Raw genomic sequence first — 27,824 nt, forward strand, 5'->3', positions numbered from 1 at the left:
CAGCCTGGACTTAACGCCACTGAACTTCGAGAGAAGCGTTATGTCTTTTTCCCTTAAATTATTTTTATAATGGTAGCTTTTTCTACATCTTACACTTATTGATGCAGCTAAGGTACATTTGTTAAAAAAAAAGAAAAGAAAAAAACAAAAAACTTTTCAGACAAACCTTTGTATTGTAGATAAGAGGAAAAGACTGAGCATGCTCACTTTTTTATACTAATTTTTATAGTATTTGTAAGAATAAAGAAGCATTTTAAACCACCCCTGATTCCTGTATTTACAGTGTTTCCTGCCCACTGGGGGCCCCAGGATCCCGCTGGGAAAGGGCACATTCCAGTATCAGGTGTGCAGCTTGGCACCTGGGAGGCGGTGCGGGGACCCAGGTATGACCCAACCCCATTCCCCGCCTCGGCGAGACGGGAAACCAAGCATCTTAGACGAGAGTCTGCTTTGCTTTTGAAACATGCCAGTCTTTATCTCCAAATGTTTTACGTAACTTACCTAAGATCAGCAAACCACGATTAAGCTCACGTTAACCTTGCGGCTTTCTGGTGGAAGGTGCTCCCCCAAAAGTACTCAGACTTGGGGAGGGAACTGGCCCAGCAGCTGATCTGGGGGCCCAAGGCAGAACAGCTGAAGAGCTCCCTAACTTTAGTTGGTTTCTCAGGAGTAAGGGAGTAGAGGAGGGCTCGGATTATCCTAAAAGCATGTCTGAATCATCTTTGGCTTCCGTGGGATTTTGCTTTCACTTTCTTCAGTCTCATGCACAGCTTCAAGTAAATTTTTAAAGTGTATGAATACAAAATAGTCATGTAGATGAAAAGGACGGTCACAAAGCTACTTAAAACCAGCTATCTTGCAGTAATTGTAATGTTTCAAAGCTTAATCTGGACAAATAAATAAAGCCCTTTGCCTTTCCACCAATCAAAGTGGATACTAGATACCCTTTTCTTGATCTCAGCTAGTACATCTGTATTATGTAATTAACTGTGGCCTGTCATCATCGTATTGTTATAAGGGAAGAATGGTTTTATATTTAATTTAAAACTGCCAACAAAGCAAATGTTAACAATCCACTCCTCTTCAGTCCGTAATTTTGGCTCTATGCGCAGTATGATTAAACAGGCCTATCTAGAATGAGCTAGCTGTATCTCTGTTCAGTATAGCTATAATCACACTGGTTAACTTTACACTTTATGGGTAACAGTTTTACCTCTGACATAGTTCCCCAGAATATTTTACCAAAAATATTGAACCACAGAATGCTTAGGTTGGACATTTATTACAGGAAAACAGTAATATCACAATATAGGACGAAGGTTTAAGTTTTGTAAACCTTTAAAATTACAATTCAGTTTTTCCTGCTACTTTCATATTATTGCCTAAGATAAATGCAAAATGAAGACCTCAAGCTTATATGAGCTTTATTAACAGCTATGTTCTTAAGTTTGCAGAAAGGTAATAAAAATATATAACTACAAAAAATGTATTTTGATTTCTAATTTACAAAACCATTTAACATTTGCCCTAGAAAAATCTTGTTCCATTTCAAGGTCATAAAATACATTCACTTTGTCCGTAGTTAACAAATAACTACCAAAAACCACCACCACCACCCTTGCAGCACATTGCAAAGTTCACAGATTCCCATGGCAACCGATGACAATCTGAAAAGGCTTTTCCTGAACTTGGAAGCTCAATTTCCTCCAATCCAATGCAGCTAGTCGGATAGGTGGTTATGGACTGAACAAAACAATTTAACAACTCCACCTCCTTTCCAAGGACACTCTTCGCTTCATAACTGTGCGGTGATAAAAGGCATGCTGGTTAAAGCAAAGAGAGTTAGCCCTGCACGTTCTTCTGTTCCCAACGATGCAACAGTGAAGAGCAGAGTAGAAGGCTGTTCCCCAGTCCATGACCTTCCACTCCTCAAACGGTTGAGAACATTGGTGAGGAAGAGGAATAAAAACGGCTGTGATAAAAGCCCTATTATGGCAAATGAACTGCTTTTTTTCTGATAACTGGATCCTGTTTGTATACAAGTACATTTAAAATATCTCTCATTGATGTTTGTTAGTGGATGTGATGATAGCGTCTCTCAGCTGGCTGTCCTAGGAGAGGAACTGAGGGTCGGGGTAACACCTACAAAGGGATATGCCCTGTTCATCATCTAGGAATGCTGGGGGCTGGGCATGCATCATGCTTGCAGCTGTCTCCCACTTCCTTTGGGATACTTACCCAATCCAGCAACACTTCTGATCAAAGGATTTCCTGGTACTTTGCCCCAAACTTCTCTCCTTGATAAGATACTACTTCTTGTAGAGTTACACTGAGCTAAACGCCTCTTTCTGTGTTGTAGAAAGCTGCTTCTTCACATTCTGTGTGATGAATGTCTTATGGTGATTGGTTAATCTTGGGCAAGTTTCATCTCTAGTTGAGAACACAGGGCACTGGACAGCAAGGGTACCAGATGACTAGCCAAGGAAGGTGTGGTGTGCCCTTCTGAATCTGTAGATCAGATCTCAACACTTTCTTCCTGGGGTCGGAATGGGGCTGAAAATGGAAGCTAAAACACATTGGGGTCAGGATGGGGCTGAAAATAGAAGCTAATACACGTTACACTTCTGGCCTTATTGGAGACCGAAGCCCTAGAAAGTAATGTGTTCTAGAAACTCCTTTGCTGCCACCTGCAGAATAATATTAGGGATATCTCTCACTCATCTGTACAAAACCCTCAACATATATCTACAATAGCTCTGTTCAGTATGTATTAACTCACCGCTTTCATCTTTAATGTGACTTGACAAAGGAGATTGAGGCTGGCGTGGTCAGATAACATGGCCAAAGTGCTCCCATCCTGGGTCAGGGCTGGGCTCCATAACTGGCTTTTCATGAACAGAGTGTAGTGGACAGCACACTGAGTTACATCCCAAGCTTGGTCAGGAAAGGTGCCCAGGTGCTTCTGCCTGCCTTTCTTAGACCCAGACACGTCCTGTGAGGAAGTACAGACTATGTGATATCTGGCTAGAACCCAGAAGGTCCCAGCCAACAGGAGCACAGTGGCTAGCTGGGGACTGAAGGGCCTTCTGTGACTCCAGAGCAGCCTTTTGGCACCAGCATATGCTCACTGGAACAGAGACAAGCTGTCCTGGTAGACCCTTATCCAAACTGCGGGTCTATGGACAGAATAAGTATGGAAACCACTGAGCTTTGAGATGGTTTGTTTCGAAGCAATAAATATCAGGATGAATTGTGGGTGTGAACACCATTCTAATGCCAACTCACGATGCCACTTTCATTTTGCCATCTTTAAGACAGGCATGGTGCAGAATACCTAGCCTATGCAATACGATTTGTAAATAGCTTTGGTTCCTTAGTAAAAGGTTTAATGGAGTGATGGAGGAATGAGAGTTGCTGGGTGCTAGGTAAAGAGATGAAACTAAAAGTGTCTGACTGGACGGTGGTGGCTAAGGCCTTCCTGGGGCTGGGGCTCATATGTGACATAGACATCAACTTTATGGCCCGCTTCCTCAATTATTCATCGAGGGTATATTGTGAGCCCACGAAGGGCCTGACACTGAAGAGATGGCAGTGAACAAGACTGCCATCCTGAAGGGAAAGCACAGGGTGCTAGAGAGTGAGAGGTCACCACACAGGGCTGGGAAGATTGAGGTAGGACAGCTAGATACTTCTTTGTTGTCTCTTATCATTTTAGTTAGCCTTGCATATTTGCGTGTGTGTGAAATAGATGGCCCAGGCATTCCTTCAATTTTTTAAAAATGTAAGGTTTGGTAGCTTTAGTCTTTAATAATAACTATCATTCATAAAAGGAGAATAAATTATAAATATTTTATATTTGGCAGAAATTGACAGAGGTTAAAACAATTACACCCAGCAGCAAACTCATATGTACTATTCATATATGCACACGTATAAAATGTGTCTTTGTTTTTTAGAGACACAATATATTTTCCTTTCGCTTTTCCTTTTCTGAAAGCTAAAGAAACAAACACCAAATTTCATATCATTGTAATGTTACCTTTGAAAAATGACATGTATAACGACAGCCAATTCTATTGTTTTCACATCCGTAGTTAAACCACATTAATGTGAAGGCATAAAACTTAACACTTGTGTATCCTAACCGGAAGTAGCGCCTTTGATCCAGGGAATGGAGTTACAGTTCTCATAGAAAGTCTTAATGTGATTCTTTGGATTTGGGCAAATGTGCATTCTCACCTAAAAAACTGATAGAATCCAGATTAGGAAACTAACTCATGGCTGATATCTACACACAGATCCTTTTTATACTCATCTTCTATCAGCTCCTTTCCATCAGATGTAAAGCTCTAATATCTACTGTGAGTAAAGCTGGGGGTAAGGGTAAGGAGCTTATTAAAATGTACCTCAGGCTTGGAATTTACCCTAATTTTACCAGTATCAGCTCTGATAACAGAGCACCCACAAAGTTGGCACCTGAGGCTACCACAACTCAGTGCCCCTCACCCAATTCACACGCACACACTCTAGCACACACAGGTAGATGCACACACCCAAGCACACACATGAGTACACCCACCACACTCAAGTACACACACATGTTAGCACACACACCCTTTTGAGCTCTTTATAAGTAGGGTTTTACCTATGGGAGCATTGTAGTTGCGAAGTTGAATGTGTGAGGGAAGATTTCTGCCACAGCTTCCTCCTGGTCTCTGAGTTCCTAAGGTAGGGTGGTCAAAGTCTGTCCATCACTGAAGGCTTCATAGAGGAAGCACCAGGCTGCTCTTCTTGGGAGCCTGCAGGAACCCAGTGGGAGGTAGGGCCCTGCCAAGGCTGTCCGAGGAACTGCAGGGCAGGTCCTGTGCCTTTGTGCTGCATGGAAAAACAAGAGAGTTGTGCATCATCCCCAAGTGTTGTTGGGTTTAGTTGGGTTAGGCTGCAGATTTTGGTTCATTTTTCCATATGTTCTCTTTAAGCAGGAGTTTTACCAACACTTCCTCCAACATTTTCCACAGAAATATGTTCCCCGACAATCCAAATCAATTATCTTTAGTACTTGTTGAAAGTCCCCTGTCTTGGAAATCTTTTTTTTTTCCTATGAAGTGTTGCACCAATGGATCCATCCCATAGCTTTTTAAACTATGTAAACAGATGATTTCTCCCATTAAGTTGAAAAAGTTGACCAAGTTCCCACCCAGAAAAAGTTAACCCAGAAATATTAAATTCTAAAGCTTCAGCACATGTAACACCAGAAATATTTTGTGGGCAATATTTTAGCCTTACCCAGCACTACGTCATTCTTTCTGCCTCCCCCTCTCCCCCAAGGACTGAGAGAGGAAGCAACAAGGAATCAGTCAACAAGTACCACTAATTCATCACACATTAAACACATAAACTTCAGTAAAAACAAACACACACACAAGGGTCCCTGTCACTCATTCCCACACTCCCCAATCTGGGCTGGCTACTAACTGCTAGGTGGTCACTTGTGGGGATAACAATGGCTTTCCCTCTGTGGGATGTCTCTGCATCCAATAAAAACAGTGGCTATAAGAGTCCTGCACTCTGTTTTCTCAGCAGTAAAATGTGGATTCTGCCCCCCTGGGATGTTACGGAGATAAAGCAGCATGTGAGAAAAGTAGCGAGCACAGTTCTTGGTCTATTGTAATTACTTACATTTTACTTTTAAATAATCAGGGAATACCTGTTTATAAACCGTTCTTCTGCTTAATCTAAACATCAGTCCCTACTGGCGGCAGCAGCAGCAGTCCCTTGTTTGGCACTTGGGTGAGAGGAAGCAGGGTGTCACCAAGTGCCTTAAAGAGACATGCCCAGGCCGGTGGGCTTTATCCCAGGGAGGGAGCCAGAAACTCTTTTTAGAGTCCACAAGTGAGTCTAACCTGAAATGAGAGCTGGGAACCACAGTCAGATAGCCGATCTTTAAAGATTCTGTTCATGGATTTATCCACATTCCAATTTAATCCAAACTCTGATAGCCGTGGTTTAAATGGCTACTCCACATTATGGTGCTGCCAGCCTCTCCTGAGGTGCAGGAGTGGGTGAGGAAGGAGAAGGCATGGGGCCAAAGAGAGCAGCCTCTACAGAATGGAGCAATCAGCCTCAAATTCTGGCTAGAATCAGAGCTGGAATTTGGCCATGAGAACCCATCAGAAAGTTCTGCAGATGACCAGCCTCCACATTCACCACAACTCTTTGAGCTGGTCCAAGTCGGCTACCTGGATGTGGACCCCAATAGCGGTCACAGATACCTTTTGTGACCTGGGGTGGGGGGCTGTGCCCTGGCACCACCCCAATAGTCAGTCCCCAGTGCCTTTCTCTGGGGTTCAGTAATTCCACAGGCCCCTTGTGGTGCTTTCAAATGACTTTGACAAGATAGAGGTGGCATCTCGAGAGTGTTCTGTCCTTGGCCCTCATTAGTAACACTCTTACTAATGAGGGCCAAATTTCATGAAGAAGAAAACTGTCTTTGGCCCATAAGTTACATATATTTAGGTGATGGTTTTCTTGGAGGAGTACACCATTTTACTAAGCCTCACTGCAGAAACTCTCAGGGTAGGCAAACCAGGTCTGAGAAATAATAATAAAGTTACTCAGACTCTGAAATATCCAGGAACTAAAAAAGTGTGTCTCTCAGATAATTTTGTTGTATTAATGTGAAACCATGGCAGTAGAACTTGAAATCTCAAGACTATCTTACCATAATCCAAAACCTCAATTCCAAAAGAGAAAGACCCTGTTAGCAGACATGGGCATTCATCAGCAAATGACAACAGTAAGACTTGTCTAAGTCTCAGCATAGTCTAAACACTTAGCATGTACACAATTATACCTTGAAACTTTGTTATACTTGAAAGGTCATGGGACAGGGGTCTTTTCTGATGGATGATCTGCTAACTTAGGCCTTATAAGAACACACATCTGAGCCAGGCATCCTTGGACTTACCCCATCCTCACAGGCGGCAAACCTCAGGAGTGAAGAGATACTGCTCTGCACCAGCTGCAATAACAGTGGAATGGGCCATAGTAAGTGCTTGTTCTAAAAACACTCATGTCCTAAAAATTAATGTGTTAAATTTAAACCATGTATCTTCTGTTTAGTAGCTTCAATCTCAAAGCCTTAAGTCAGACGTGACTTTTTAAATTACAGACATGAAAAGACTCTTCCTAAGGGTGAGTCCGTCTCCCTTTTCCCAAGGAAAGAGCAATAGATACAACTCTCTCTCAGCCAGTGAGTTCGAGTGTCTCCATGAGGATGCACATGAGATCCTGTACCAGCTCTACCTTGACCCTCACTGTGCGCTGGAGTCGAGAGAGATAGTCCAGGAAGACCTGCAGGTGCCTTCTGAGAAAAGGAGAGGTGACCAAATGAGAGCAGTCCTCACAGGAAAAGGTGCCTCTGTTGTTCAGAAACACACAAGGAAGACGAGACTTGAAAAGGCTTGGATTAAAAGTGTCTAGCAGTAGAGAGAAATTTTCCTAAATATGAATGATTTCTGGGAAAGAAGAGGGAGATTTACTTTCAGAAATCAAGTTCCTAAAATAGCCCAGGGAAGTCCTGGGCTCAGCCTGTTTGAGGGATAATCGTCAGCTTTCGCGGCTTCCAGCTAACAGCTTTGCGGGCAGGTAACCAAGAAAGGGCATTTAGACAGGGAAGCCTCATTCGAGCTGAGTTATAGTGGATGACAGCAAACATCCCATGAAGCAAAGTGAAGGCCTCTGCCAGGCAAGGGGAAGTCAGGGCTCCCAAACCTGCTTTAATCGTCAGTTTCTATGCACCTTCCTGCTACCAAGTCAACTTGTGATTCACATTCTTCTTGTCAATTAAATATGATCCTGTAATGACTTGTTTATACATAAGGCTGCCAAACCAGGAGGTATCAAGGAGACATTTGCCCTTTCTCCTTAAGAAGTAGAAAAGTAGTGAGTCCCTTTCTGTTATGTGACAAAATCAACTTGAGAGGTCAGAGAAATGACTCAGAGAACTGCATCTATACCCAGCCTAAGACCCCGTTCCCCTAGGGAGTGGGTGCAGTAACACTGGCAGGGAAGGGATGTCTGTTTATGTAGCTCTTCATTGGTCTCTGGAAAAATTTGAGCCCCTGAAAAGAACAAGCTGTACAGTTACCAAGTTTGTCTTATTTATTCATGTTTACTCTGAGTTTTTCTCTCTTCTCCTGACTAATAGTAAATGAGCTGAGGACAAAACCTGGCTCTTTTCTCTTTTAACATAGGAGGAGCTGCAAGGAGCAGCCAAAAGAAAAAAAAAGACACTGTGTACCATGGCCTCTTCCCTGCAGCTCAGCAGACTTGGTTTTCCACTTGGAGCATATGACTGCCTCCTGGCACAGGGGAAGCTGGCCTGAGGCAGTGGGGCAGTGGGGATCCTAGGACTAGGTTGCTGCTGCCCTAGGGTCTTTCAGGCTAGTCACTTACATGTCTTCTGGGCTCTATTCCAATCTCTCATTGCCACACAGGTCACACGTAGGCCATGAGAAAGCAGTGCTTTCATCCACACCAATCACAGTGCCTAGGCCCAAATGAAAGAAAAGCCAGAGTCTTAAAGGCAGTGTCTGCCCTCCTAACTTCTCTGTGCTCCTTAGGACATAGATGGCAACATGAAATGCCTCAGATTTTTTTCTCATTTATGAGTTTATATAAATGTTCCTAAGATTTTTGTAATTTCCATTTATTATACAAAAATTACAAAAAATAAAAAGTTTTAAAACTTGCTCACATTACTACCTAATCAAGTATTTTCATTTTCCCTTGATCTTTTCTAGTCTTTTTCCAGATGCACATGTATTGAAATCATTACGAGCAAACCATCAGTGCAATATCTCATTCTAGTTTTTAGGTTGCTGTATAGTTATCGCAAGAGTTGTTTTATCTATCTTACTGATATTCCATTTAGGGGAATGGACATTTAAGTCTCCAATGCTTTTAGTGGTGAGGCAATGGATATCTTTCTACATGAGGCCTTTTCTGTACAGAGATTAGGAAAAGAGTATGAGTATTAAAGACATAGAAACACCCTTTTAGAAGGTGTTTTCCCACAAGATTTTTCTGATTCACACTGTCGCCATCCATTCACAGAGTGCCAGTTTCACTGTGCTGCATGCTGACTTCACTTTAAATATTTTCCTCCTTAATAGGTATAATGGAATTCCTTATCTTGGTTTCTACTTCTTGATAAGGAAAGAGAAATATTGCTTTGTTAATATCTCTTCTTATATGATTTCTCTGGTTTCCTTATTTATTTTTTACTCCAACATTTGTTTACTCAACAGACAGATATGTATACAATGCTATTTATGTGTAGCACTAGAAACATAAAGATGAATCCTACAATCCCTACTCTCATGGACATTACTATCTGATTGGGGAAGCAGATAAATAAATAATGAGTAAAAAAATGAATTAGGGGAGGAAATATTTGCAAAACACATATCTGATCAAGGACATATCTGTTATCCAAAATATACAAAAAAACTCTTAAAACTCAACAATAAGAACACAAACAACCTGATTAAGATATGGGCCAAAGACCTTAACAGACACCTCACCAAAGAAGATATACTGGTGGCAAATAAGCATATGGAAAGATGTCCAACATCATATATCCTCAGAGAAATACAACATCATATATCCTCAGGGGATTACAAAATACAAATTAAAACAACAATTAGATACCACTAAATACCTATTAGAATGGCCAAAATCCAGTCACTAACAACACCAAATGCTGGTGAGGATGTAAAGCAACAGAAACTCTTACTGAATACTAGTGGAAATGCAAAATGGTACTGCTACTTTGGAAGGTAGTTTGGTGGTTTCTTAGAAAACTAAACATAGTCTTATCATATGATCTAGCAGTCACACTCCTTGGTATTTACTCAAAATGAGTTGAAAACTTAGGTCTACACAAACACCTGTACGCAGATGTTTACAGCAGCTTTATTCATAATTGGCAAAACTTGGAAGCAACCAAGCTGTCCTTCAGTAGGTGAATGGATAAATAAACTGTGGTACATCCAGACAATGGAATATCATTCAGCACTAGATATGAGCTATCAAGCCATAAAAAGACATGGAGGAAACTTAAATGCATATTACATAGTTAAAGAAGCCAGTTTGAAAAAGCTATGATTCCCACTATATCACATTCTGGAAAAAGCGAGCTATACAAACAGTAAAAAGATCAGTGGTTGCCAAGTGTTAAGGAGAGAGAGATGAACGGGTGGAATACAGAGAATCTTTAGGTCAGTATGACTATAATGATAGATACATTTGTCTAAACCCAGAGAAAGTACAATACCAACAGTGAACCTTAATGTAAACCATGGACTTTGGGCAATTATGATGTGTCAGTGTAGGTTTATCTATTGTAACAAATGCACCACTCTGGCGGGTGATGTTGGTAATGGGGGAGGCTATGCATGTGTGGGCACAGGGCATGTATGGGAAATCTCTGTACCTTCTGCTCGATTTTGCTGCAAACCTAAAACTACTCCGAAAATAGTCCATTAAAAATTAACATAAATGCTAAGTTGAGAAGTGGAAAATATCCCTCAGAGATGTAGAAGAGAGGCCTTCTAGCCTAGCTTGAGGGTCAGGGACCTGCGGTGAGGCTGCAGGTGGAGAAGGGAGTACAGGCAGTCCCTGTACCCTGTGGTGGGGCTGGAGGCCAAGCAAGCATAAAGGAAAGGCAGGTGAAATGGCTGTGCAGTTGGCAGACTATGATTATGCAGGGTGCTACTAGGGAGTTTTGTACTGATCTTGGAAGGAATGAGAAGCCATGAGGAATTTTAAAGAGAGGATTAAGATGGTCTAATTTTCTTAGAATGTGAAGCATTATAGAATCATCTAGATACACTCTCAAATCACAGACCATCTTTTTTGAAAAGTGATCTAATTAAGCATTTGAAAAAAATGTGACCTAAATTTCCAGAAAAATAGAAGAGTCATCTCTCCCACTCTTGGCAGTGAGGAAGAATTTCATTACCCATTCAAATAAGCATTAGAAAAACATTTATCTGTAGAGCATAAAACAAAATTATAAGAACTAAGTAAGTATGATTTATTAAAATGCATTCGTGTAATTCATACTTGAATGACATTTTAAAAATGAAAATAATAGATCTCAATTGTGAAAAGGCTGCCCCAGTTAATTTCATTGTCCTTGCAAATCTAATCAAGATCAAGTCAAAGGGATGAAAAATAAAGTCAATAAAGGCTTATAATATAGCCAGAAAGGAGTGTTGGCTAATTTGTAACAGGCAGAGGCATAAGTAAGGCTAAGGGGGACAAAGGAGTGGTTCCCATTCCATGGGCATGCATGCCCACCAACACAAAGGCCAGCTCACAGCACTACTTGGTAAGTGTCTGCTAAATGAATTAATAAAAAGAAGATTGCAACTAACCAAAGTTCCTTTTTGCCCTAGGATATCTTTGGCTGTTAATAGCATTTACATTTATATGGGATTAAGCAATTTCCATCCAACTAGGGCATGAGTTGAGGAAATGTATTTCATCTGGGATCCACGTACCATTGGAAATCCCTTCTGGCAACCCTAAATGAATTCCAAGGGTTGACTGGGAAATGTACTATTAAACTGTTAGACTCTAGAACATTCACTTAAATGAGCATCAGAAGTTAAAAAAACAATTTTTGTTAGAGTTTGATGAGTGTGACGCCACTGCTTGCTGCAATTTGCTATTAAAAGCCTTTACTTGTCTTATATACAGAAATCTCTTATAATTAGGTTTGAGAATGGTATATCACATATTTACTAAATCAGCTATTTAAAAAGTTTCTTTCAAAGGGTGCTTCAGCCATTCCTTCCTTTCCAGCAGAGGAACAGAGCAGCTACATGCTCTGGTCAGTCTCGGGGTTTCTGGCACTGCAAGCCTGATTTACAATTTTCTTCACTGACTTTTAACTCTCTGCCACACCCTCCTCCCCACCCTGTTGCTTACTGAAAGAAGATGGGGCTCAAAAATTTTTACTTCTAGTTAGAGACTGAAACCTGATTCGAAGACAGGACTTTGCCACCACTCTCCAAGGAGTGTGCTTGCTGCATCCATTCCCATGGTGGCAAGCAAGACCACCATCCACTAGCAAGCTATGTATAAAGAAGTGAGCAATGCAAGGCAGACAAAATCAATGCTGCAAAACTTTTTCATCCCGGAAAATAAACTGGAAAGGAGCCCCTGCACATTCTGGAAGCTGATGTCTGTGGAGTGAGAATAAGGCCTGGTGACTCAAGTGAAGTGAAATGGAGTGACCGCCATCCCTTCATGGAGGCTCCATTTCCCAGGAGTGCTTAAAGCCTTCTACCGGGGCAAATGCACAGATGTTGTTAGGTCTCAGTGAATGACTGACTCACAGTGTCGTATTATGAATCTGTTCAAGCTCTGCTTGGGGAAAATGCTCGATGTTCTGCAAGGTCCAGACCACTGTTGGAGACCCTGATGCTCAGGTGATTTAGCTGCTGCTGAGAGCTGCCCAATTCCAAGCACTGATTTCCTGCAGATGGTGATAGCACCTGCTTGGTGCTATACTTGGGACAAGCCATCACTAGTCTTTCTGGGACAGGGATGGGCAAAGCAGGGCAAGGCTGAGGGGCTGAGAGGGGGTGTTTGTTGTTGTTATTTCACAGAGTAGAGAGGACTCTAGCCTCATGTTGAATTAATGGGGTCAGATTTGATGGAGGGAAGCCCACAGGTGGCTGGAGAGCAGGATAGGGAGCCTCTGTCTGTCTGTTCATCAGCGGGAACTGGTCACCACCCCAGCCTCTTTCATGGTGGTGCTGCATGTGAGACTGGGCCAAACTTTGCTATTTTATAGTTTGAGCTTTGTTTTCTCTTAATCTCTAGTTAAATGATTCTTATCAGAGCATCTCACAGGACTGTGATAGCAATCTGTTTACATACCCACCTGACCCACCCACAGGCTTATAGACAGCTTCAGAGAGAGATCTATAGGGAACTCTATGTTAAAATGGTGATGTGTGAAGGAAAATAATATAGGTCAGAAACTGGATCTACACAAAGTAAAGGAAGAGAATTAGAGAAGGAATAAATGAAGGTAAAACAAAATCTTTTACATTTGTTATTCTAAATTGAACTAAAAGATAATAGTTTGTTTAAATAATAATAACAAGTATTCAGTGATTATACCTTATGGGTAAGTGAAATGAATGACAGCAATGTTATGAGGGATGGAAAAGAGGAATTGAGAATAAAAAGTGTATACTGTAAATTCTAGGGCAACTATTAAAAAAAATTTTAAAGATGTATAATTGGTATACTGAGAAAGAAGAGAAATTGGATAATATAAAATGCTCAATTAAAATAAGAAAAGACAGAAAGACACTGAAAGTAAAAAATGAGCAATGAATAGAAAACAATTATACATATGATAGATATTAATCCAAAGTATATATTTACTTTAAATGTAAATGATCTAAATACATAAATTAAAAGAGATGATCAGAATGAATAAAAAAAGCCAACTCTATGTTGTCTACAAGAAACTCACTTTAGATATAAAGACACTTAATGATTAAAGGTATAGGGAATAAAAAAGATATACTCTGCTAACACTAATAAGAGATTGCAAGAATAGCTATATTAATTTCAGACAACGTAGACTTCAGAGCAAGGAAAATTATCAGGGATAGAGAAAGGTATTAAATAATGTTAAAGGGGTCAACTCACTAAGAAGACATAACAATCCTTGGTGTGTATGTGTCTAACAGCAGACTTAAAATATATGAAGCAAACTGATAGAGTTGCAAGGAGAGATAAAAAGCAAAAAAACAAAACCCACCATTACAGTCAAAAAGATGGAGTAGATAAACACCATGCTCACCTTCTCCTACCACCATATCAAAATTACAACTAAATTATAGAACAGCTACCCTTGAGAATCACCTGAAGACTAGCTGAATGATACTTCTATAACTAAGGGTATAAGGAAGAAGCCATGTTGATACTGGTAGGAAGGTCGGAGAAGACAAATGGACTGGTCTAAAACCCATGTGTGGCTGTTTAGAATCAGAAGGGCTATATCAGCTGCAGATATCCCCTCCTGAGACGTGACAGGTCCCTGCCACACGCTGGGCACCACAGACTGGAGCACCAGTGACAAGAGGAGTCACCAATACAGCTAGCTATAAAAATTAGCAGGGGCTCAGTCTGAGTGAGACTGCTGTAGACCCAGGCAGCCTCTTAAAGGGCATGAGCACAGGCTCACCTGCACGCAAAAACTCACCTCAACTCTAGAGAAGGGACAACAGCTCGAAAAGCCCTAGGGACATATAAGAGCAGCTCTCTTCCACACTAAAATGTTCATAAGTGCCATTGTTCTTTTATTGAGCTTTTCCTCCACACAGCCAGCGGGTACAAGAGGCTGGCACTAAATCTGAGTCTCTATCAACCTGATTAATACCTTTCTCTGAGACTCTGATCCTACCTGGCTCTGTGCTAACCTAAAATCTCTCGAAGGTCCACAAACCATAGACAAGCAACAACTGGCCTTGGCATGTCCTGTACCTCTTGCTTAGTGGTGCCATGCCTGGCAGCTGACCTCTGTTCACAGCATAACCATTCCCAGTCACCTCCAAGCCCAGCACAGGAAGCTACTAACTGCTGATCACTTCATAGCTCCTACCAGGTGGCCCTGGCCAGACACAGGCAGGGGATGAACTTGGCCTGCACCGGTACCCCTTCCAAGAGACTCTAGAACCTGGTGGCCAGCTTCAGACCACAATACAACACCACCCAATTAGTACCACAAATGGCACACCCAAACGATGGACTCAAGAGGCACCATGGCCCCACTACAACAAATATCGCTACATGGGGTCAACCCCCACACAACAGCTTGTCCACTGTAGTCACAGCCAGTCCTCACAGCCAGTCAGCCTAAGAGTCAGTCTCACCCACTAATGTGCCAACAGCAATCAAGGCTCAACTACAATAGCAGAGTATATCCAAGGGACACACTTAGAGCACCTGGCTCAGGTGAACAGGGAGACTGTGCCACTGGGACCTACAGGACACCTACTGCATAAGGCCACTCTGCCACGACAGGGAAACATAGCAGCTCTATTTATAACATAGAAACAAATGCAGAGAGGCAGCCAAAATGAGAAGACAAAGAAACATATCCTAAGTGAAAGAACAGGACAAAACTCCAGAAAAGGCACTAAATGAAATGGAGGCAAGCAGTCTACCAGATGCAGAGTTCAAAGAGATGGTAAACGTAAAAGAGGGAAATAAAAACCATAAAAAGAACCAGTCAGAAATGGAGATACAATAACTGCAATGAAGAATACATTAGATGGGATCAACATCAGATTAGATGGAACAGAGGATCAAATCAGTGATTTGAAAGACAAGGTAACAGAAAACACCCAATTGAAACAGCAAAAAAATTTTTAAAAATGAAGACAGTTTAAGGGACATCTGAGATAGCATCAAACACAACAACATTTGTACCATAGGGATACCAGAGGAGAAAAGAGAGAGCAAGGGATTGAAAATCTATTTAAAGAAATAAAGACTGAAAACTACCCTAACCCAGTGAAAGAAATAGTTATAAAGTCCAGGAAGTGCAGAGAGTCCCAAACAAGATGAACCCAAACAAGCCCACATTAAGACACATCATAATTAAAATGCCAAAGGTTAAAGACAAGAGAGAATCTTAAAAGTAGCAAGAGAAAGGCAGTTAGTTACTTACAAGGGAGCTCCCATAAGACTGTCAGTTAATTTCTCAACAGAAACTTGGCAGGCCAGAAAGGATTGGCAAGAAATATTCAAAGTGATGAAAAGCTAGGACCTAAAACCAAAATTACTCTACCAAGCAAGGCTATCATTTAGAATCGAAGGCGAGATAAAGAGCTTCCCAGATAAGAAAAAGCTGAAAGAGTTCATCACCGCCAAACAAGTTTAACAAGAAATGTTAACTCATTTCTTGTTTGTCCCAAGAATACTTGCTGGTGGTACTTGCTGCAGCATTTACCCTGAGCTAACTTGTGGATTACAATCCTAACCTTATCCCCAAAGTTTGCCGTAAAGTATCTTGCTTTTATTATTATTTTTGCATCGCTCTAGTATATCGATATTCTTTGGAAACAAATGACATCATTCTATTTATAGCATTCTGTTTTTTAGTAGTGGTATTGCCATTTACAAAATATAGTAATTCTCGATTGCTGGAAATGTCAAATCCTAGAAAACATAGAAATCCTAGAAAATGGATTCCTATGTGTGATGTTAACATCATCCTCAAATAGTTTTTAGCTGAAGATTCATCTGATGAATCCATTTTATGTATATATTTCTGTTACATTAAGACTAGAGACAAGTTCTGTTTAGAAATAATTCCAAGAAGTTTTTATATTTTATTTTCACATTGAAAACCAGTCAGATTTGCTTCAACCTTGAAGAGTGTGTTTATGTAAAATTAAATTAATGCTGGGGGTGAGTTGCATTTTTTTTTCTAAACAGAAAATGGGTTAAGAAAAAGATGAAAAAAATTCCAAAAATATGAATAAGAAAATATTACAAAGAAAAAAATCCTCACTGACAAAGGCAAACACATAACAAAAGCAGTGGATCAACTAACACTAAAGCTAGTACAAAGGTTAAAAGGCAAAAGTAGGAAGGTCACATGTAATTACAATGTAAATTAAGGAATACACATAAACACACACACAAGAAGTAAAAAATAACAACAAAAATATGAAATTAGAAGGGATAAGTTAAAATGGTAGTGGTTTTAGAATGTATTTTTAAGTTAAGTGACAATCAACTTAAAATAGACAGCTATAAACATAGCTTGGTACATATGAAGCACATGGTAACCGCAAACCAAAAATCTACAAAGAATACATAAAAGAAACAGAAAGGAATCCAAACACAATACTACAAGAGTTATGTCATCAACATACATGAGAAGAGAGCAAGAGAATAAGAAAGAAATAGAGAACTACAAAAACAATCAGAAAATGATTAGTAAAATGGCAATAACTACATATCTATCAATAAGTACTTTAAATAAAATTATATGCTCCAATCAAAAGACAAACAGATAAAGATGTGGTACATACACACAATGGAATATTACTCGGCCATAGAAAAGAACAAAATTTTACCATTTGCAACAACATGGATGGACTTAGAGGCTATTATGCTAACTGAAATAAGTCGAACAGAGAAAATCAAATACCATATGATTTCACTTATATGTGGAATCTATAAAACAAAATAAACAAACATAACAGAAACAAACTCATGAACAAACTTATGGTTGCCAGATGGGAGGAGGTGTTGGGTGAAAAAGGTGAAGGGATTAAGAAGTATCAGTCATGGGAGTGTACAGTATAGCTTAGGGAATATAGTCGATAATATTGAAATAACTGTATGTGACCTCAGGTGAGTGCGAGACTTATTGGGGAGATCACTTTGTAAGCTATATAAATGTCTAACCACTATGCTGTAAACCTGAAACTAATGTAATATTGAAGGTCAACTGTAATCGAAAGAAAAACCCATTATTATATTTATATATTCTACTTGGAGACTTCCATACCCCTCTATCAGTGACTGACAGATCCATAAGCAGAAAATCATTAGGACATAGTTGAACTGAACAGCTCCATCATTCAACTGGATCTAATTGACATTTATAGAATGCTTCATTCATCCAACAACAGCAGAATGAACATTCTTATCAAAAGTTCACATGGAACATTCATCAAGATAGACCACATACTGGGCTACAAAACACATCTTAGAAAATTTAAAAGTATAAAAATAGCACCAAATATGCTTTTAGACCATAATGGGATTAAACAGAAATCAATAACAGAAAAATAACTGGAAAACCCCAAAACATTTGGACATTAAACGACACACTCTAAATAACACATGGGTCAAAGAAGAACTCTCAAGAGAAATTAAAAAATATTTTGAACTACATGAAAACAACACATCAAACTTGTGGGATGCAGCAAAAGCAGTGCTTAGAGAGAAATGGATATCACTAAATGCATATATTAGATAATATCTAAAATCAATAATCTATAAATTTTCATCTCAGGAAATAAGAAAAAGAAAGGCAAGTTAAAACCAAAGGAGAATATAATCAATAACAAAAATTAGAGCAGAAATGAATGAAATTGAAAACAGGAAATCAATAAAGAAAATCAAGAAACTCAAAAGCTGGTTTTCAAAAAAATCAATAAAAATCGACAAACTTCTAGCTAGACATAGATGCAAAAGTTCTTAATAAAATATTAACAAATCTAATCTAACTATATAAAAAAGAATTATACCATGACTAATGGGATAGTTCAATATTAAAAAATCAATTAATGTAATCTATCACATCAATAGACTAAAGAGGAAAAATCATATGATCATATCAGTAAATATAGAAAAGCATTTGACAAAATTTAACATCCATTCATAATAAATACAATAATCTAAGTATTGAGGGGAGCTTCCTCAACTTGATAAAGAACAACATCTATAAAAATCTACAGTTGGAATAAACCAATAAAGATGTCGTGTGATTTAGGAAACAGTGAGCCAAACCTACAGGATTGATACAGGAGAGTCCCAGGACAATAGTTGAGAGCAGAGCTAGTGAAGACTGGTTCAGAGGGACAGAAAGCTCCAAAAGAGAAATTTTAAAAGAAAAGGATAAAGTCAATGATTTGACATCATTCTTAAGGATCTGGAAAAGAAATTATGGTACAGTGCAGGCAATGCAGGAAAATAAAGGTCATTATAAAATCCCATAAAAAAAATCATACAAGAAAGGAAATAGAAGTATGGTATACTATTTTTCTGTTGTCCATGTAAGAACGTGCAAACCTATAGAAAATTTTATAAAAGTTTGAGCCAAAGTGAGGACATGCCTAGAAACAAGCTCTTAAGGCATTGAAAAAATGTTCTGGAGAATGGCCAATTTGCAATTATTTTTATACATTTAGAATCAAAGAAGAGTACATGAAATCTATTGGTGGTAGAGTAAGGAGGTGGGAGAAAGCAAGACAAGGAAATCTCTGTGACTGGATAAAAAGAAAAATGGAGAGATACATACTTTTACATTGGTGGGTACGGTATTCCACATTTATGGTAAATAGGGATGGTATACAGGCAATAAGATCATGTGCTCCCTTGAGGGTGGTTACATCTCCCAGGGGTCTGGAAAAGAGGATTACTCTGGTATTTCAAAGGTGTGTTAACCTAGATATTCAAGAACAATAAACAGGAATGGCTTAAGGCAAAGATAAACCTTTTACTAAGGAAGTTATAGTCCTGGGGTGTGACTACCCACCATGACTTGCCTAATTAGGAATTTACTACCAGATCACCCTGTGTGGTTACTTTCTGTCACTGAGCTTGTCAGATTTATTACATAACCCCTTTTTTGATCACATGTTCGGTGAAAACTATTTATATAATCATCATAATAAAAATATCATTTTTTATTTCCTCTTTGAGAATCAACCCATAGACAAAGTGTGCAAGGCTTAATTATGGTTATAGAATAGAATATTATCACTCACCAATATAAAGCACAGAAATAACTGTAGGGTGGTGGAATGAAAGAGTGCAGTAAAAGGACAGGAGAGCTGATATTCTTTTCTTTCAAAGCATGGAATAAAGAAATACTACCTTTAGCAGATGGAACAACAAACAAATGAACGAAATCCCTAAAGCTAACATCATACTTAATGTTGAGAATGCAGGAACAGAGCAAGGAAGTCCCATAATACTACTATTCAACATGGTGCTAGAAGTCCTATCTAATGCAATAAGATAAGAAAAGAAAATAAAAGGTATACAATTTGAGAAAGAAGAAAAAAAAACTGTTCTTGCTCATAGAGGACAGTTTTTCATATCTAAAACTATGAAATAATTGTAGCAAGGTTGTAAGATACAAGGTTAAAATACAAAAGTCAATTGCTTTCTTATATACTAGAAATGAAAAAATGGCATTTGAAATTAAAAACACAATACCATTTACATTAACACTAAAATAAATAAAATACTTAGGTATAAATGTACCAAAATATCTTCAAGATCTACATGAGAAAAACTACAAAACTCTGCTAAAAGAAATCAAAGATCTAAATCATAGACAGATATTCCATGATAAGGGTCAGGAAGATTCGAAAGTACTAAATTTACAACCTAAGTTGATCTACAAATTCAAGACCATCCCAATCAAAATCCCAGCAAGTTATTTTGTGGATATCAACAAACTGATTTTAAAGTTTATACAGAAGGCAAAAAGACATAATAGCCAAGACAATTTTGAAGACTAAAAAAGTTGGGAGACTAACAATACTCAACTTCAAGACATACAGTAGAGCTACCGTAATCAGAACAGTGCGGTACTGGTGAAAGACAGAGAAATAAATCAGTGGAACACAATAGAGAGCTTAGAAATAGACTCACATAAATATAGTCAACTGGTCTTTGACATTTCGATGGAGACATTTCGATGGAGAAAGAATAGTTTGTTTGTTTTTTTTTTTTAACAGTGTTAGAAGAACTGGACATACATGCGGGGAAAAAATGAGTTTTAAAAGAGTTCTTATGCCTTTTACAAAATTTAACTCAAAATGGATCATAGACTTAAATATATAATACAAAACTATAAAACTCCTAGAAGAAAATAGGAGAAAGTCTGGATAATCTTGGGTTTGATAATGAGTTTTTTTTTTAAAAAAAAAGCAAAACTCATAATTCATGAAAGAAAAAAATTGATGTGAGACTTAATTAAAATTAAAACTTCTGGTTTGCAATAGATATTGGTAAGAGAATAAAAAGACAAGCCATAGATTAGGAGAAAATATTTGCAAAAGATATATCAGGTAAAAGAACAAAAATATGTGAAAGAACTCTCAAAAGTCAACAATAAGAAAATGAAAAATCCAATTAAAAATGTGCCAAAGACCATAACAGACACCTCACCAAAGAAGAGATACAGATGAAAAATAAGCATGTGAAAATATGCTCAACATCATATGTAATTAGAGAATTCAAATTAAACAACAATGAAATACTACTATATACTGATTAGAATGCCAAAAATCTAAAACACCGACAACATCAAATGCTGGTGAGGATGTGGAGCAACAGGAACTCTCACTCATTGTTGGTAGGAATGAAAAATAGAATAGCTACCTTGGAAGGTTAGTCTTGCAATTTTTTACAAAGCTAAACAGTCTTACCATTTGGTCCTGCAATTGCACTCATTGGTATTTACCTAAATGAGTTGAAAACATGTTCACAAAAACACCCACACACAAATGTTCAGGAGATGAATGGATAAATAAATTGTGGTACATCCAGACAATGAAATATTATTCGCCACTAAAAAGAAATGCACTATCAAGCCAAGAAAAGACACAAAAGAACCAATCTTAAATGCATATTGCTAATGAAAGAAGCCAATATGAAAAAGGCTATATACTGTGATTCCAACTATATGACATTCTGGAAAAGGCAAAACTATGGAGACAGTAAAAAGATCAGGGGTCACTGCCAGGGGTTTGGGGGGGCTGGGGCAGAGAGGAAGGCATGATAAGTGGTTCAGAGGAGATTTTTAAGACATAAAAACTATTCTGTATGATACCATTATTGTTACATCAGTCAATAGAATACATCTGTCAAAACCAACAGAACTGTCCAACATAAAGAGTGAACCCTGGCTTCACTGGGTGTGGGGGCTCTAGCCTTGGCCATTCTAGCTCACTCCCTGAGCAATTCTCCCTGGTCATCCCAGTGCCCTGGAAGGCTGTAGCTACTTGGAGAAGGTGAATCATCTGCTATTGGCCTTGATGGCCATGGTGGGACTGGCTGGACATGACTGACACTTAAAGCCCTTCCACAACACTTAAACTGGTGGGCCACCTCCCTGCTGGAGCAACTGGGCCACTGGAGCAACCTGTGGTTCCTAGGACATTTGTTAACTGAGTTGTTGCAAGAGAACTAGAACTTCTGGTTGAAAAAATCTGTGTTCAGTGCCATCTCTCTGCCCGGCAGACCATCTTCCCTTCTGGCACTCATTTCCTCCCAGCCCACTATCTTCAACTTTCACATGGAGCTCTCATAGGAAGGAGCTGTGAGGTTCCCAAATGATTCCACTTCAAAAGAGCCAAAGATAAGTAAAATGCTTTAAACATATGTATTAAGTGACCAAGAAAGGAAAAAGCATCTAATCGGAAAAGATGAAGGCACAGAAAATAGCTTTTCATCTTTTTTAAAAATATTTTTTTATTTTTAAATTACAGTTGGCATACAATATTATATCAGTTTCGGATGTATAACATAATGATTAGACATTTATGTAACTTACAAAGTGATTGCCCTGATAAATCTAGTACTCACCTGACACCATACATAGTTATTACAATATTATTGACTATATTCCTTATGCTATACTTTATATCCCCATAACTATTTTGTAACTACCAATTTGTACTTCTTAATCCCTACCCCTTTCTCACTCTCCCAATTCCCTTCCATCTGGCAATCATCAAAATGTTCTTTGGATCTATGAGTATGTTTCTATTTGTTTATTTTGCTCTTTAGATTCCACTTGTAAGTGAAATCATATGGCATTTGTCTTTCTCTGCTTGACTTGCTCCACTCAAAACAATACCCTCTGGGTCCATTCATATTGCTACAGATGGCAAGATTTAATTTTATTTTATGACTGAGTAATATTCCATTGTATATATGTACCACTTCTGTTTTATCCATTCATCTATTGATGAACACCAAGGTAGCCTCCATATCTTGACTATTGTGAATAATGCTGCAATGAATATATAAATTCACATGTCCCTTTAAAGTAGTGTTTTGAGTTTCTTTAGATAAATACCCAGTAGTGGGATAACTGAGTCCTTCTTATTCTCTTGTTATAGCTTTTGTTTTAAAGTCTATTTTGTCTGGTATAAGTATTGCCGCCTCAGCTTTTTGTTTGTTTCCAATTTCATGAAACATCTTTTTCCATCCCTTTTCTTTGAATCTATGTGTGTCTTTTGATATGAAGTCTCTTGTAGGCAGCATACGTAAGGGTCTGGTTTTGTTATCCATTCAGGCACCCTATCTTTTTTACGATTTCTTTTTCAGATTCATTGAAATATAATAGACAATTAGTTGCTTGTATTTACATTGCATAATTCAATGAGTTTTTTAAATTATAGTTGGCATATGTTAATATACCAATTTCAGTTGTATAGCCTAATGATCGGAGGTCTATATAACTCACAAAGCGATCCCCCCACTAAATCTAGTACCCCTCTTACACCTTACACATTTATTACATTATTAACCATCTTATCCACGCTACACTCAACATCTCCATGTCTATTTTGTAACTATCCATTTGTACTTCTTAATCCCTTTGTCCTTGTTCACGATTCCTCCAAACCCCCTCCCATCTAGTAGCCCTCAAAATATTCTCTTATCTATGAGTTTATTTCCACTTTTGTTGTTGTTTATTTTGTTCTTTAGATTCCACATTTATGTGAAATCATGCGATATTTACCTTTATCTGACCCATTTCATTCAGTGCAATACCCTCTAGGTCCATCAAAGCAATATCTTTTCCCATCCCCTTCCTTTTAGTCTGTGTGTGTCCTTTAATCTGAAGTGAGTTTCTTGTGGGCAGCATATGCAGGGGTCTTGTTTTCTTATCCATTCAGCCATTCTACCTTTTGGTTGGAGCACTTAATTCTTTTCTATTTGAGGTATTTGTTGATAGGAATGTGGTTATTACCATTCTTTATTCCTGTTTTTGATACATGTATGTTCTTCTTTAAGAAGTCCCTCCAACATTTTGCATAATACTAGCTTGGTGTTAATAAATTTCTTTAGCTTATTTTTGTCTGGGAAGCTCTTTATCTATCCTTCTACTCTAAATGATAGCTTTGCTGGATAAAGAATTCTTGGTTGTAGATGATCCTGGGTTTTTATCACGTTGAATATTATTTGCCAAGCCCTTTTGTCCTGCATAGTTTCTTTTGAGAAATCAGCTGCCAGTCTTATGGGTTCTCCCTTGTAAATAACTAACTGCTTTTCTCTTGCTGCTTTTAAGATTCTCTCTTTGTATTTAACCTTTGGCATTTTAATTATGATGTGTCTTGATGTGGGCCTCTTTGGGTTCCTCTTGGGACTCTCTGAACTTCCTGGAATTGTATGTCTATTTCCTTCACCAAATGAGGGAAGTTTTCCATCATTATTTCATCAAATAGCTCTCCAACATCTTGTTTTCCTTCAGGTCCCCCTATGACATGGATATTTCTACAGTTAATAGTGTGCCATAGACTCCTTAAATTATTTTTATAGTCTTATCTTCTTTTTTCTTGCTGTTCTGATTGAGTGTCCTTGGCTTCCCCATACTCTATACCAGTGGTTCAATTCTCTTCTCTTTCCACTCTGTTTATTCTATCTAATATACTCTTGATTTCAGATGCTGTGCTCTTCATTTCTGACTGGTTCTCTTTTATAATTTCCATTTCCATTTTTATGTTTTTTATCTCTTTGTGAAAGTTCTCACTGAGTTCATCTATACTTCTCCTAAGTTCATTGAGCAACTTTATAACCAGTGTTTTGACCTCTGCATCTGTTAGATTGCTTGACTCCATTAGTTTTGGATCTCTGTTCTGTTCTCTCATATGGTTTCTGCTTCTTTGTCTTCCCATTTTGGCTGCCTTTTCATCTCTGTTTCTCTTAAGTCTCCTGGTCTGATTAGTGCAGCTTCATATGGTAGGTGTCCAGTGACACAGTCCTGAGAGGGGTTCAGCTGCAGGCCAAATTTTAGTCCAAGCCTGTGCCCCTCCAGGGCCACCTGTTAAGATTCAGCAAGCAATCCACAGATGCTGTGCTTATAGTTTTGCCTCAAGAAACCACCCCAGAAATTGAGGTCAGCTGCCTAGTGTGAGTCTTGGTGCTGCTCAGCAAGGAGCACCTCACTCTCCGAGGATACACCTGTATGTGGTTGGGTGGGACCGAGAATAGAAGGAGGTAGAGTTTCAAGGAATCCTCTGGGCAGAGAAACCTCTGTTATCTAGTTTGATGATGTCTCAGCTATGGCAGTGCTGCATTCACACACTGGGAATGGGGAGGGCTCCACAGAGGAACAATGGATACCGCCGGCATTTCTGCCCAGGAGAAAGCCTCACCTCCGGCCCTCACTCTGACAATGCAGTGTCCTTTTGTAAGTCCCTGGTGGCTCCTGAGCAGCCCACACAGCGCTGGTGCTCAGAGTAAGCAGATCTGTTACCAGGAAAGTCCACTTGGACACGGCCCCTATAAGAGGCATCTGCAGGTGCTGCAGCTTCTGTCCCATTCAGCTGCTGGGGACTGGGCAGCCTCACATCCCCGCTCCATCCTACCTTCTCCTGTTGCAGGGTGATTTCTTATTTCTCTCCTTAGTTGTATGGCTTATTCATCTAGATCTCAGGCAATTTTTCCTTGCTGTTTTGCTCCTTGTTTCCGTCACGACTTTGATTTGTTTGCCAGAGGGATGAACAGAGCCTCTATCATCTACACCATGATTTTCCTCCTAACTTTTCATCTTAATACAAGTGAAATATATAAGCCACCTCAAGTCTATTTAGTCTACTGTTTAGAAACACCATTCTTTTTCTCTACTCATAACACCTTGGGGAATTCTAGCTAAAGGAAAAAAAGTCAATTTCCTGAATTCTTGGCTTTAAGTCGAGAAGAGAGTAGAATGAGAAATGGACAGATGGGAAAGGTCATTTATAACCGATATGCCCTTTTTATTGTGTAATGGAAGGAAGAACCATGGCATCAGTAGTGCATGCACACTGATGAAGCCCTGGAATAAAAGTACAGACCCAGATAGCAATGCTTTGCTGTCTGCAATGTGACCAGGGTAGACGGCGGCATAGGGTGTTCCAGCTGCTCTGGTCCTTAAGTGTATCAGATACGTGGACACCACACCAGTACCCAGGTAGTTGTTTTCCATTAAGGCTGATGACAGCAGGCCCTGTCCTCTGGCTATCCTTCACTTTAGGTAAGTAATATATTTAGTAAAGGCCACAAAGATTTGGAGTAATGTACCATTTTCAGTACATAGTCTTATGTACAAGATCCTATGTGGCTCTTCTTCCAATGCTTAGGTTCTTAAGGGTCTGAAGCCCTTATCCCTGGGCCATCTATGTTTGTCCTATGCTACCAGGAATAGAGCTTCATGATAGACTGAATTGCTTATTGTTTATTTTAAAAAATATTTAGTCCTCATCTCCTACATGAAGGTTCTGTTTGCAGTAAAGTGGGGCTTAAGGATCCATGAGCACCATCAGTGTTCCCAGCAGCTGCCACCACATCATAATGCCCACTACATGGTCTACTGCACAAAGACATGTGAGGCTATATCTAGCCATCTAGAATAAAGCTCCTTCTGTATTCCAACAGCTAAGCCCTGTTGTGACAGGCATACCCTCATGAGAGAATAAAGGGAATGACAAGTGAAATGCAAACATCATCTAAGTGCAAGCCAGCAGCCTCTCTAGATGGTGCTTACTACCTGATGACCAAGATGTTTAAGGCCAGGTGCCGGGATTCAGTTGCGCTATCTGGAGAGTGAGAGAATAGAGGAAGATGAGGAGATTTTGCTTGTGACAGGTTGTGAAGTTAGAAAGCCAAGGGCTTCTTTGTCCCCACAACTCAGAGTACTTGGCAGCTGGAGAAACCTTGGTGTCCTTTTATGGGCAGTATTGCCAAAATGGCCAAATTCTCGTTTGTGAGTTCCCCTTTATGAGACTCCTGAAGATTCGCAATTAACACTGTCCCTCTCAAGAGAGGTTACAATGGACAATGGATTTTTCACACCTTGGGTTATATTTTCCTGAAATTGCCCTTTGGTCATTTTGTTTGTACTCAGAATTCCTAAATCTCTCCATTCTTATAGTTCTGTCTCTTTGGATGCAGTTACCTTCTATAGATACCTTTCCCCAAGCACGGAGGAATTACATATTCTTCCTAGTTTTACTTTTATACCTCCTTCTATCAATGTGAAATTGATACATAAAAACAACAAAACTATACTCCAAAGAATAGAAAATATGTGTCCAATCAAAAGCTTTACATGAATATTCATAGCAGCATTATTCATAATATAAAAAAATGGACATCAACTAATGAATGTCCATATGATAAAATATTCAGCCATAAAAAGGAATGGAGTACTGATAAATACTACACTGTGAGTGAATCTTGAAAATGTTCTGCTAAGTGAAAGTAGCCAGAAACAAAGAACACATATTATATGGTCCCATTCATATGAAATGTCCAGAATAGGCAAATCCAAAGAGACAGAAAACAGATTTAATGGTTGCCAGGGATTAGGCAGAGAGGGGAGTGACTGTTAATAGACACAGGGATTTCTTTTGAGGGGTATGAAAATATTATGGAACTAGTTAGTGGGGATAGTTGCACAACTGCATGAATATACCAGAAACCATTAGATTGTATACTTTAAGAGGGTGAATTTTATGGTACATGAATTCTATCTCAATTAAGCTGTTATTAAAAAATAGAATGCCACTTTGTTTTCAAAGCCATTCAGATGTCAAGAGACAAGAGAAAGTAAGAGTTTGCACAACATCGTGAATGGACTAAATGTCACCTAATTGCTCACTTTAAAATGGTTAATTTTATGTTTTTTGTAAGTCTCACCTATAAATTATTATTACTTTTTAAATATGAAGTTCTTCAGAAATTAGAAAAATCAG

General features: G+C 38.9%; 1 protein-coding gene across 1 annotated transcript in view; it reads right to left on the reverse strand.

The window, feature by feature from the left end:
• Positions 1-1,266: 1,266 nt before the first annotated feature.
• The window catches only part of SPIDR (scaffold protein involved in DNA repair), a 436,331-nt gene continuing 409,773 nt past the window's right edge, over positions 1,267-27,824 (reverse strand). Inside the window, 4 exon segments of the mRNA XM_025049089.1 lie at positions 1,267-1,823; positions 6,964-7,021; positions 7,306-7,420; positions 8,458-8,551. Coding sequence (XP_024904857.1) covers positions 1,594-1,823; positions 6,964-7,021; positions 7,306-7,420; positions 8,458-8,551 — 497 coding nt within the window. The 3' untranslated portion in view covers positions 1,267-1,593.

Source organism: Pteropus alecto, unplaced genomic scaffold (assembly GCF_000325575.1).
Source record: "Pteropus alecto unplaced genomic scaffold, ASM32557v1 scaffold201, whole genome shotgun sequence".
In the NCBI taxonomy this organism is placed as follows: domain Eukaryota; kingdom Metazoa; phylum Chordata; class Mammalia; order Chiroptera; family Pteropodidae; genus Pteropus; species Pteropus alecto.